Raw genomic sequence first — 12,452 nt, 5'->3', positions numbered from 1 at the left:
TCTCTCTCTCTCTCTCTCTCTCTCCCTCTCTCTCTCTCTCTCTCTCTCTCTCTCTCTCTCTGTCCTGAGCTCTACATGTGAATGTGAGAAACCCTCTGTAAGCGCTCAGATATGGGACTCTTCATCACTCCAGTACTGATCGTCTCCTTCTTATTATTTACATGTTACGAAGCAGAGAAATTAAAATCCAGAGGTCTGCGCCAGAAGGATGTCGACTACATGGAGAAAGTAAGACTTTAAGGATTTATTGCTTGTAAAACATGGGCAAAATAAGTTCTTTTTTTGTGTATTTATGCAATGCCGTTAAACCCAAAGGAAACTCACAGGTTTCTTTCCTGAGACTCAACTATATTTCACTTAATGAAGATGTTTGTCAGCTCGGATCATTCGTTCTTGGACAAAAGTTTGAGATCACTGACTTTAGATTGCAAACTTTATTTGCACAGTTTAAGATCTTCTCAACCTCTAGAGGAGAAACCTGAGATTTCTTCAACCTTTGAGAAGCAGTAAGTCTCAAGTTTATCTCCATTTTCTAAGAAAAACAAATTAGATAAAGAGATCTCATCTGTGCTTTTTCTTTATCAGTAACACTTACTTCAAGCCTTCATGTATATACATATACATAAAGGATATACATACTGTATATAATGCATTATATCTTTTCATAATTGTAACCAAAGTTAAACTGCATTATTTGCAGATTCCTTGTTGTTTGTTTTAATGCATTATACTTTCTAAAGGTGTATTCAAGTAACAGATATTATAACTGTGGTTACAATTATTCATAGGTGCATTACGAGGCATAATTAATGCATTAAAATACTTTTATAGTGCATTCCGCATGAAGGCTTTAAGTAAAGTGTTTGAGTTTATCTTGGCTTCATTGTCTGACAGAGTTCATCAGATCATCAGATACTCAGTGTAAGTCTGAGTGACTGTAAGATAATTACCGGATTCTCTCGTTAAGGAATCTATATCAGAGCTGATTTCCTGCAGACAGTGCAAGTTTTTCTTATTGACTAAAGCCTTGGCCAATATTGAACTATGCCAGATTCATTTTTGCAGATGCGAGAAGAATCGAGTCACAGGGAGCCGTTAGCCAAGCGCTAACAGTGCATTGATTCCTGAAGAACGATGTGAAAACGCTGTTTAAACCGCTTTAAACGAATGACGTGATGGAAACTCTCCAGTGGGAAACTCAGTTTTCATCGACCGAAACCAGTGTGTTTCTGAAATATGCATACTGGAAACTTTACATGTAGTTAATATTTTCTGTATGCACACATAATATGATCTACATTTGCCAGTGTAGGGTCCAGCGTGGAGTATTGAATCCCACAATGCATTGTGTTGATTGCTCTAAATGATTTATAGGTGCACATCATCATTATCGTGTTAAATTCATGTTTCTGGTGATCTTGAATGAGAATAAGTTCCTCTTGCAGCATCTCTTCTCTTCTCTGATGACGAGGGCGGGGCTATAACCTGTCACTCACATGAGATCAGCCAATAGCAAACCACAACCATCCAATCAATTCCCCACGGACACAATCAAGCCCCGCCCACATTTGTTCTTGTTCCAGAAGCGTTTCACTCGATATACTCGATAACTTCTGTTTCATGCCGACTCTAACTAAAGTTTTATGTATACATTTAAGGTTTTTTAGTACTTAATTTTATATTCAAATGCACCAAAATGCAAATATGATGAGTTCATGTGACAAAAGCAGCATATGAAATGGTTATCACTGAATAATACGTTTAGTTTCACATAATATTTTTGAATATGCAGCACAGTAGTATTCCATAGACATCATCATCAAAGTCAGCTAAATTTACAGCTGTTATCTGTTAAAAATTCTTCTCCTCATTTCATCCCTTGATTGCTTCTAAATCTCCCGAGGTACAATTCAAGACAAATTTGATATTCATCTTTTGCATAATTTAATTCAACAATCTTGCCAGTGGAACCATCTGCATTTTTATTAGCAAGTAACAAAAGTTGAACTTTGAATAGTCCAGATATAACCAGTGTGTTTCTGATATCCCAGTTCTCAAGCTACAACAGACTCAGAGGACACACAGTTATTCTGATTAAACGAAGGCCTGAAACATACGCTATCCAAGTATTTCATGCTTTGATGAGATGCAGAATATGTCTAACTACAATTCATAACAGAATGCAAGTATATATATATCCATTCTAGACACTGGCACTCCTGTCTCTATGAAGCCCCTCCTTCTGAAAAGCACACTGTGCTCTGATTGGTCGGCTGGAGCAGTGTGTTGTGATTGGTCGAGCGCTTCGAGTGTGTTTGAGAAATGTCCCGCCCCTTACCATAACCGCCAGTTTAACACACTACTAACTAACTCAACCAGGCCCCGCCCCTTTATTCTGCGCACTAATTATTATAATGTGGAATATTGTGAGGTGTTCGTTCCCGGAAGAAACTCAAGACTACAATGGAAACATGGAAAAAGCAGAATAGATGTTCTTTAAGTGACTGTGTATTTATATTAATTTCGTTTTTAATGCAAGCTCTTGGTGTTATTGTGAATGATTCATCCGTTCACATTATTCCAAAGAAAATAATATATTATAAAGTATTATAAAAAAAAATAAAAAAAAAACTTTAGTGTACTAAAAGTGTAGCCTACTCTTGGAAAATGTAACAACTTTTATGGCATTTCATGTTGACTTGCAAAACTCTGGCCAAGCATTCGCATCGCTAATTGCATAAAGTCTGTTTCTGTGTTATTTTAATATAATTCATATACTATCATAGTATTTATTAATTAGCTTTTATTTTATTATTTCAGTTTTAAGATATTATAAGAAACTAGAAAGAGATAAGATATTTTACATATTCGTTTTTAATGACCTATACAAGTTTGATCAAACCGTCACAATATGAGGACTATATTTTATATATTTTTTAATATTTTAAATATGAGTGGCGAACAAAACACTAAAATTGATGATGGTATTCATCTGACAAAATGATTTGGCAACAAGTTTTATTGATCAAAGCTGCATAGAAAAACAAAAAGCGTACATTGACTACACATAATCAGTTATTAATATTTCAGAGGAGCTCTGTTCATGATTTCTGGCCAAAAATGATGTCGCACAATTTGTCATGTTTCATTTGCGTTATTATCAGAGATAAAACAATCGACTCCAAGCACAACTATTGATCACGAACTGGGGGAACTGGGTCTTCCCCCCTGGATCACAGCGACTCGATCACCAAACTGTGTTTTATTGTAAACGATAGTATCAGCGATAACATCCCTCTCGATTCATCACTGTAATGAAACACGGAGCGGTGGGTAGATTATACGGAGGGTGAGTTTCTCATTCTGTGTGTGTGTGTGCGTGTGTGTGTGTGTGTGTGTGTGTGTGTGTGTGTGTGTGTGTGTGTGTGGAAAGCTCAGGTGTGTGTTCCGTCAATAAAACACAGCGGAGCCAAGCGCGCTGAACGTGGCCTGGCACTGCAAGCTTATGAATATGAATATTCTCGGTGGCTGGCCCGTGGCCTGTATCGGGAGATTTATTGCCTGTTTAAGGGCCCTTATTTCCACGGCTCTCTGCTCGCAGGCTCACTGATTACTCTTGCAGAGAGACTCCGGTGACAGCAGACCTCCTGCGCTCCTGGCATGATCACATCGCTTCATATTCGAGTCTTACATTCACATGTAAATGTTTGTTGCGTCACTGCCTCGCTAATGCACCAACATTTGCACAAGACTCTGAATATACTATTATGCATGCGTTTATTACAGTGTTCTTATTGTTATTTGTACTGAGAGAGCGCTGGTTGTTCCACTTTGCATTTCGGCTATAGGTTTCTTATCTATCAGTGGCATTTTCATTAGTCTACACCCCCTGAGCGACTCTCCATTAAAATGCATTTTTTTGGTATTGAAGATCAAACGTTGCATGCATAACATCATATTATAGCCTATATTTTGAGTGTCAGTGGCTTTTAGCCTTTAAACTGTTGAATGAGGTTTGCCAGGTCTGCGTGACTAAACCTGCCCATCCTACGGTGGCCCAGTGGTGCACAACAACATTTAAAAAGCAAACATAAGTTCACAACACAATGAAATAAAGCCACAACACAACGTAAATGCTTCCGACCACTAGAGGGCTCTCGGAGCACGGTAATGTCAGGGGGGTAAGGGGGTAATCTATCAGCTGGAAACTGAAGCTTCCCCGGGCGCCGCCATTGATTAGCGGACTATCACCTGCTGTTAGCATTCCATTGACTCCCATTCATTTTGGCGTCACTTTGACAGCGAACAACTTTACATCTGAGGCGTTTAAAGACTCCATTTATCCATTATTTATTTCTAAAGAAACATGAAAATGTATAAAAGGCTCCATTACCTTGTGTCTTTACGTTATGGCCCCGTAGAAGCAGTTTTTGTAAAAATAGGCTAACGATTGCGTCATACCCACGCGACTCTCTGTCGCACAGTAGAGAGATTACCGTATGGACAGGAGGAGAAGCTCGCGGGCGATCGGGGGACGTGGAGGCAAAATGACAAAATAATTAATCAGAATACTTAGCAAAAGTGTCTCCTGCTCCAGCTCATGGACAGCTCCTACTCACACTCTCCGTCTCTGCAAGATTCGGGAAGGGAATGATTCAGATTTCTCTCGGCACAGCTACTAGAAGACAGACGGGTTGCTCACGTCACATCTACGTGGTCAAGCTCAGTGTGAGTCTGCGCAGTCGCTCAGCCATCAGGAAGAAGAGCTTCTAATTGACTTCACTTTTCTCCGTTGAATCCAATGGGGTCGCTGTGTCCATTTCTTTTACTGTCTATGCGTAATATTAGTTTTCCTTGCCACTGTATGCTAACATGTTCTAAGCTAGTTGCTAGCTCCAGGAGGAGATACTGTTTAAATTTAGTCTCAAAAGAAGAAGCGTAAACGGCTTTGTCAAGTCAACGTATTGAGTTGAGATGTTTTTAGAGTGTATAAATGGGCCTTTAAAACACAGTAAGTGTCTGTCTTGTCTATACTGAAACACTATCATGCATTAATAGTTGAACACTATTCTTGTAGCGTCTATATAAAGATTAAATCAAGGCAAGTTTGCTTGTTTAAGGTTGCCATACTGTGTGGGTGGTGCGTCACTGAATGCCCGTTTTTCTGAGACTTTGTGAACAACTGTGTGTAATCAGAGAAGGATGCTTATTGAATCTAAATAATAATGACCTGCGTGTTTTACAGCCTGAATGGAAAGATGATTCCGTCTCCATGTTTTAATACATTGCTAGAATGAATCACATAACATAAATTGTTAACATAACTTAGCGTGTTGCTAAAATAAATTAACATGTTGCTGGCATGAAATAGCATGTTGCTAGCAGGATTTAGTAAGGTACTAGCATGAATGAACATGTTTCTAGCATGAATTGGCATTTGTTAGCATGATTTAGCATTTTGCTAGCATGAATTGGCATTTTGTTAGCATGATTTAGCATTTTGTTAGCATGAATAAGCATGTTGCTTGCATGGATTGGCATTTTGTTAACATTATTTAGCATTTGCTGGCATGAATAAGCATGTTGCTATCATTTTTATCATGTTGCTAGCATGAATTAGCATGTTTTGCTAACATATTTAACTTTGCCAGAATGAATAACCATGTTAACATGTTTAAGTACATTGCTATCATGATCGTACCATGTTTTATCATGTTGCTAACATAGTCTTAGCATGTTTTAGCACATTGCTAGCATGTTTTATAATGTTGCTAATATGATCTTATCTTTTTTGAACTTGTTGCTAACATGTTTTAACACATTGCTAGCATGAATTAGGCTTTTGCTAGCCTGTTTATAGCACAAATTAGCATGCTAACATGATCCTAGCATTGATTACCATGTTGTTAGCATGTTTTAACACATTGCTAGCATGAATTAGTATGTTAACATGTTGCTAACATGAATTAGCATGTTGCTAACATGTTTTAACACATTGTCAGCATGAATTAGCATGTTAACATGTTTTACCATTTTGTTAGCATGAATTAGCATGTTGCTAACATGTTTTAACGCATTGCTAGCATGAATTAGCGTGTTAACAAGAATTAGCATGTTAACAAGAATTAGCATGTTAACATGTTTTAGCATGTTGCTAGCATGTTTTAACACATTGTTAGCATGAACTAGCATGTTAACATGAATTAGCATGTTAACATTGTTTAGCATGTTGCTAGCATGTTTTAATACATTGTTAGCATGAACTAGCATGTTAACATGAATTAGCATGTTAACATTGTTTAGCATGTTGCTAGCATGTTTTAATACATTTCTAGCATGAATTAGCATGTTGCTAGCCTGTTTTGACACATTGTTAGCATGAATTAGCATGTTAACATGTTTCAGCATGTTGCTAGCATGAATTAACCTGTATTTTACAGCCTGAATGGATGAATGAGTGTCTTTATGCTCCAGTTTCCTCTCCATGCTCTTTAGTAACACTGTGCAAAAGAGTTTCAGCCACTGCATGTTTTTCTCATCAGTCACAGAGACTCACTCCTGACGCTTTACACTGACTGGAGTTCAGCTGTTGAATCCTGTGTGTTGCAGTTCTCCAGCTGCCCCCAGGGTCCCACCGGCCCCCCGGGAAGAGATGGGAATCCGGGAGTGAACGGGATCCCAGGCACTCCGGGTGTCCCGGGGCGAGACGGGGCGAGAGGACAGAAGGGGGAGTGTGTGACGGAGAGGTTCGAGGAGCCGTGGAAACCCAACTATAAGCAGTGCGCCTGGAACGCCCTCAACTACGGCATCGACCTGGGGAAAATCACAGTAAGAGATCCGACCTTCTCTTCCTCCTCTTCCTCCTCAGGAGTGTTTTCTCCAGTATATGTCTGGTATCTTCATCCTCCTCTTCCTCCTCTTCCTCCTCAGGAGTGTTTTCTCCAGTGTATGTCTGGTTTCTTCATCCTCCTCTTCCTCCTCTTCCTCCTCAGGAGTGTTTTCTCCAGTATATGTCTGGTATCTTCATCCTCCTCTTCCTCCTCTTCCTCCTCAGGAGTGTTTTCTCCAGTATATGTCTGGTATCTTCATCCTCCTCTTCCTCCTCTTCCTCCTCAGGAGTGTTTTCTCCAGTATATGTCTGGTATCTTCATCCTCCTCTTCCTCCTCAGGAGTGTTTTCTCCAGTATATGTCTGGTTTCTTCATCCTCCTCTTCCTCCTCAGGAGTGTTTTCTCCAGTATATGTCTGGTATCTTCATCCTCCTCTTCCTCCTCTTCCTCCTCAGGAGTGTTTTCTCCAGTGTATGTCTGGTTTCTTCATCCTCCTCTTCCTCCTCTTCCTCCTCAGGAGTGTTTTCTCCAGTGTATGTCTGGTTTCTTCATCCTCCTCTTCCTCCTCTTCCTCCTCAGGAGTGTTTTCTCCAGTGTATGTCTGGTTTCTTCATCCTCTTCCTCCTCTCCCTCCTCAGGAGTGTTTTCTCCAGTATATGTCTGGTTTCTTCATCCTCCTCTTCCTCCTCTTCCTCCTCAGGAGTGTTTTCTCCAGTATATGTCTGGTATCTTCATCCTCCTCTTCCTCCTCTTCCTCCTCAGGAGTGTTTTCTCCAGTATATGTCTGGTATCTTCATCCTCCTCTTCCTCCTCTTCCTCCTCAGGAGTGTTTTCTCCAGTATATGTCTGGTATCTTCATCCTCCTCTTCCTCCTCTTCCTCCTCAGGAGTGTTTTCTCCAGTATATGTCTGGTATCTTCATCCTCCTCTTCCTCCTCTTCCTCCTCAGGAGTGTTTTCTCCAGTGTATGTCTGGTTTCTTCATCCTCCTCTTCCTCCTCTTCCTCCTCAGGAGTGTTTTCTCCAGTGTATGTCTGGTTTCTTCATCCTCCTCTTCCTCCTCTTCCTCCTCAGGAGTGTTTTCTCCAGTGTATGTCTGGTTTCTTCATCCTCTTCCTCCTCTCCCTCCTCAGGAGTGTTTTCTCCAGTATATGTCTGGTTTCTTCATCCTCCTCTTCCTCCTCTTCCTCCTCAGGAGTGTTTTCTCCAGTGTATGTCTGGTTTCTTCATCCTCTTCCTCCTCTTCCTCCTCAGGAGTGTTTTCTCCAGTATATGTCTGGTTTCTTCATCCTCCTCTTCCTCCTCTTCCTCCTCAGGAGTGTTTTCTCCAGTGTATGTCTGGTTTCTTCATCCTCCTCTTCCTCCTCTTCCTCCTCAGGAGTGTTTTCTCCAGTATATGTCTGGTTTCTTCATCCTCCTCTTCCTCCTCTTCCTCCTCAGGAGTGTTTTCTCCAGTGTATGTCTGGTTTCTTCATCCTCCTCTTCCTCCTCTTCCTCCTCAGGAGTGTTTTCTCCAGTATATGTCTGGTATCTTCATCCTCCTCTTCCTCCTCTTCCTCCTCAGGAGTGTTTTCTCCAGTATATGTCTGGTATCTTCATCCTCCTCTTCCTCCTCTTCCTCCTCTTCCTCCTCAGGAGTGTTTTCTCCAGTATATGTCTGGTATCTTCATCCTCCTCTTCCTCCTCAGGAGTGTTTTCTCCAGTATATGTCTGGTATCTTCATCCTCCTCTTCCTCCTCTTCCTCCTCTTCCTCCTCAGGAGTGTTTTCTCCAGTGTATGTCTGGTATCTTCATCCTCCTCTTCCTCCTCTTCCTCCTCAGGAGTGTTTTCTCCAGTATATGTCTGGTATCTTCATCCTCCTCTTCCTCCTCTTCCTCCTCAGGAGTGTTTTCTCCAGTATATGTCTGGTATCTTCATCCTCCTCTTCCTCCTCTTCCTCCTCAGGAGTGTTTTCTCCAGTATATGTCTGGTATCTTCATCCTCCTCTTCCTCCTCTTCCTCCTCAGGAGTGTTTTCTCCAGTATATGTCTGGTATCTTCATCCTCCTCTTCCTCCTCTTCCTCCTCAGGAGTGTTTTCTCCAGTATATGTCTGGTATCTTCATCCTCCTCTTCCTCCTCTTCCTCCTCAGGAGTGTTTTCTCCAGTATATGTCTGGTATCTTCATCCTCCTCTTCCTCCTCTTCCTCCTCAGGAGTGTTTTCTCCAGTATATGTCTGGTTTCTTCATCCTCCTCTTCCTCCTCTTCCTCCTCAGGAGTGTTTTCTCCAGTATATGTCTGGTATCTTCATCCTCCTCTTCCTCCTCTTCCTCCTCAGGAGTGTTTTCTCCAGTGTATGTCTGGTTTCTTCATCCTCCTCTTCCTCCTCTTCCTCCTCAGGAGTGTTTTCTCCAGTGTATGTCTGGTTTCTTCATCCTCCTCTTCCTCCTCTTCCTCCTCAGGAGTGTTTTCTCCAGTATATGTCTGGTTTCTTCATCCTCCTCTTCCTCCTCTTCCTCCTCAGGAGTGTTTTCTCCAGTGTATGTCTGGTTTCTTCATCCTCCTCTTCCTCCTCTTCCTCCTCAGGAGTGTTTTCTCCAGTATATGTCTGGTATCTTCATCCTCCTCTTCCTCCTCTTCCTCCTCAGGAGTGTTTTCTCCAGTATATGTCTGGTATCTTCATCCTCCTCTTCCTCCTCTTCCTCCTCTTCCTCCTCAGGAGTGTTTTCTCCAGTATATGTCTGGTATCTTCATCCTCCTCTTCCTCCTCAGGAGTGTTTTCTCCAGTATATGTCTGGTATCTTCATCCTCCTCTTCCTCCTCTTCCTCCTCTTCCTCCTCAGGAGTGTTTTCTCCAGTGTATGTCTGGTATCTTCATCCTCCTCTTCCTCCTCTTCCTCCTCAGGAGTGTTTTCTCCAGTATATGTCTGGTATCTTCATCCTCCTCTTCCTCCTCTTCCTCCTCAGGAGTGTTTTCTCCAGTATATGTCTGGTATCTTCATCCTCCTCTTCCTCCTCTTCCTCCTCAGGAGTGTTTTCTCCAGTATATGTCTGGTATCTTCATCCTCCTCTTCCTCCTCTTCCTCCTCAGGAGTGTTTTCTCCAGTATATGTCTGGTATCTTCATCCTCCTCTTCCTCCTCTTCCTCCTCAGGAGTGTTTTCTCCAGTATATGTCTGGTTTCTTCATCCTCCTCTTCCTCCTCTTCCTCCTCAGGAGTGTTTTCTCCAGTATATGTCTGGTATCTTCATCCTCCTCTTCCTCCTCAGGAGTGTTTTCTCCAGTATATGTCTGGTATCTTCATCCTCCTCTTCCTCCTCTTCCTCCTCAGGAGTGTTTTCTCCAGTATATGTCTGGTTTCTTCATCCTCCTCTTCCTCCTCTTCCTCCTCAGGAGTGTTTTCTCCAGTATATGTCTGGTATCTTCATCCTCCTCTTCCTCCTCTTCCTCCTCAGGAGTGTTTTCTCCAGTATATGTCTGGTTTCTTCATCCTCCTCTTCCTCCTCTTCCTCCTCAGGAGTGTTTTCTCCAGTATATGTCTGGTTTCTTCATCCTCCTCTTCCTCCTCTTCCTCCTCAGGAGTGTTTTCTCCAGTATATGTCTGGTTTCTTCATCCTCCTCTTCCTCCTCTTCCTCCTCAGGAGTGTTTTCTCCAGTATATGTCTTGTATCTTCATCCTCCTCTTCATCCTCTTCCTCCTCAGGAGTGTTTTCTCCTGTATATGTCTGGTATCTTCATCCTCCTCTTCCTCCTCTTCCTCCTCAGGAGTGTTTTCTCCAGTATATGTCTGGTATCTTCATCCTCCTCTTCATCCTCTTCCTCCTCTTCCTCCTCTTCCTCCTCAGGAGTGTTTTCTCCAGTATATGTCTGGTTTCTTCCTCCTCTTCCTCCTCTTCCTCCTCAGGAGTGTTTTCTCCAGTATATGTCTGGTATCTTCATCCTCCTCTTCCTCCTCTTCCTCCTCAGGAGTGTTTTCTCCAGTATATGTCTGGTTTCTTCATCCTCTTCCTCCTCTTCCTCCTCAGGAGTGTTTTCTCCAGTATATGTCTGGTTTCTTCATCCTCTTCCTCCTCTTCCTCCTCAGGAGTGTTTTCTCCAGTATATGTCTGGTATCTTCATCCTCCTCTTCCTCCTCTTCCTCCTCAGGAGTGCACGTTCACGAAGCAGCGAGTGACCAGCGCTCTGCGTGTGTTGTTCAGCGGTTCGCTCAGGCTCAAGTGTAAGACAGCATGTTGCCAGCGCTGGTACTTCACCTTCAACGGGGCCGAATGTGTGTCTCCATTACCTGTGGAGTCCATCATTTACCTGGATCAGGGAAGCCCAGAGTTCAACAGCACCATCAACATCCACAGAACCACGTCAGGTCAGTGATCTCTGAACCCCACCATAACCATAACCATAACAGTCTAAAAATCACACTATAATGATGATGACAGAGAGAAATTATGTGGTTGGAATCACTTTCATAACGATATTTTCCTGCTGATGAACAATAATAACTGACAGCCAATCAGAATTGATGTTGTCAGCAATGGTGCTTAAATGTTCAAGCTCTTTAAAGCAGGATTGTAAAAATATATACCAAACAGAACGAGGTTACACTTTATTTGGTAACACTTTATTTTACAGTGTCTTTGTTACATGTTACATGTACTTACCGTAGTAATAACAGTAAATTATGCATAATTACATGCAACTAACCCTCAACCAAACATTAATCCTACCCTAACCCTATAGTAAGTACGTAGTTGCTTATTATTACTCAGTACTTAAATATATAAATACACTGTAACAATGACACCTTAAAATAAAGTGTAACCCAAAACGACATGTGTCGGCACTAATATAGTTATTGTTATAGTTATCATTTTTGGTGTGAAAGTTCTGTTATGACGTTCTACAAAATTGTGGATTTCTAAAGTACATTTTTCCAAGATTTGTAAGATTTGATCAGACACATTAGATAGATTAATTGCATGGATTAATGTTGTGCTGGAAAGACAAGGCATTTACTTCTGCTTGTCCTTTTGAGAGATTTCTGAAATCCTTTACTTTTAGTAATGTGGGAAATTAATAAAATCTTTGTAATAAGAGTGATGCATAATCTGGGGAAACCTTTTTTTTTTTTTTTTGTCTTTTTAATAATGGAAAATGTGTTGAATAAAGACATAATAGGAGCCTGATATAAACCTGTCAAGTACAGTATTAAAATAAAAAGAGATAAAGATTAAATAAAATTTTGAATGGAGAAAATGTCTATCATCTAGAATTAAATCTTTCTGCATTGTGACATTATTTACTTGATAGTTTTTTTTGTGTGTGTGTGTAATGTGAAAAACAATACTATATAATTTATTGTATAGAGTATTATTTTTTACAGCAATTGTCAGGACTTAAATGTTCTTAATTAAATACTGAATATTAATTATTTACATTATTAAGATCTAAATTCTAATATTGTGGTGAAATGCACTGAAATCTGTTTGAGCCACTGAGTTTTATTTATATTTGTAAAATAATATTTTAAATATGTGATGAGGTCATCCCTGCCGAATAAAGCCCTTCAGGATCAGGATGATACGAGAAGTTTGGGTTTATTTCACGATAATGACATTACGTTAAAGAGGAACACAAAGCCTTGTGTAGA

At 40.9% G+C, this 12,452-nt stretch overlaps 1 protein-coding gene across 1 annotated transcript in view; it reads left to right on the top strand.

Annotated features, from left to right (window-relative positions):
* Nucleotides 1-12,452, top strand: part of cthrc1b (collagen triple helix repeat containing 1b) — a 16,706-nt gene continuing 4,254 nt past the window's right edge. The window contains exons 1-3 of the mRNA XM_079894348.1: nt 1-228; nt 6,610-6,828; nt 10,952-11,168. Coding sequence (XP_079750474.1) covers nt 112-228; nt 6,610-6,828; nt 10,952-11,168 — 553 coding nt within the window. The 5' untranslated portion in view covers nt 1-111. The remainder of the gene's footprint in view (nt 229-6,609; nt 6,829-10,951; nt 11,169-12,452) is intronic.

Source organism: Squalius cephalus (assembly GCF_949319135.1).
Source record: "Squalius cephalus genome assembly, chromosome: 15".
NCBI lineage: Eukaryota > Metazoa > Chordata > Actinopteri > Cypriniformes > Leuciscidae > Squalius > Squalius cephalus.
The sequence above is the reverse complement of the archived record's forward strand: the minus strand, read 5'-3'. Positions and strand labels throughout refer to the sequence as shown.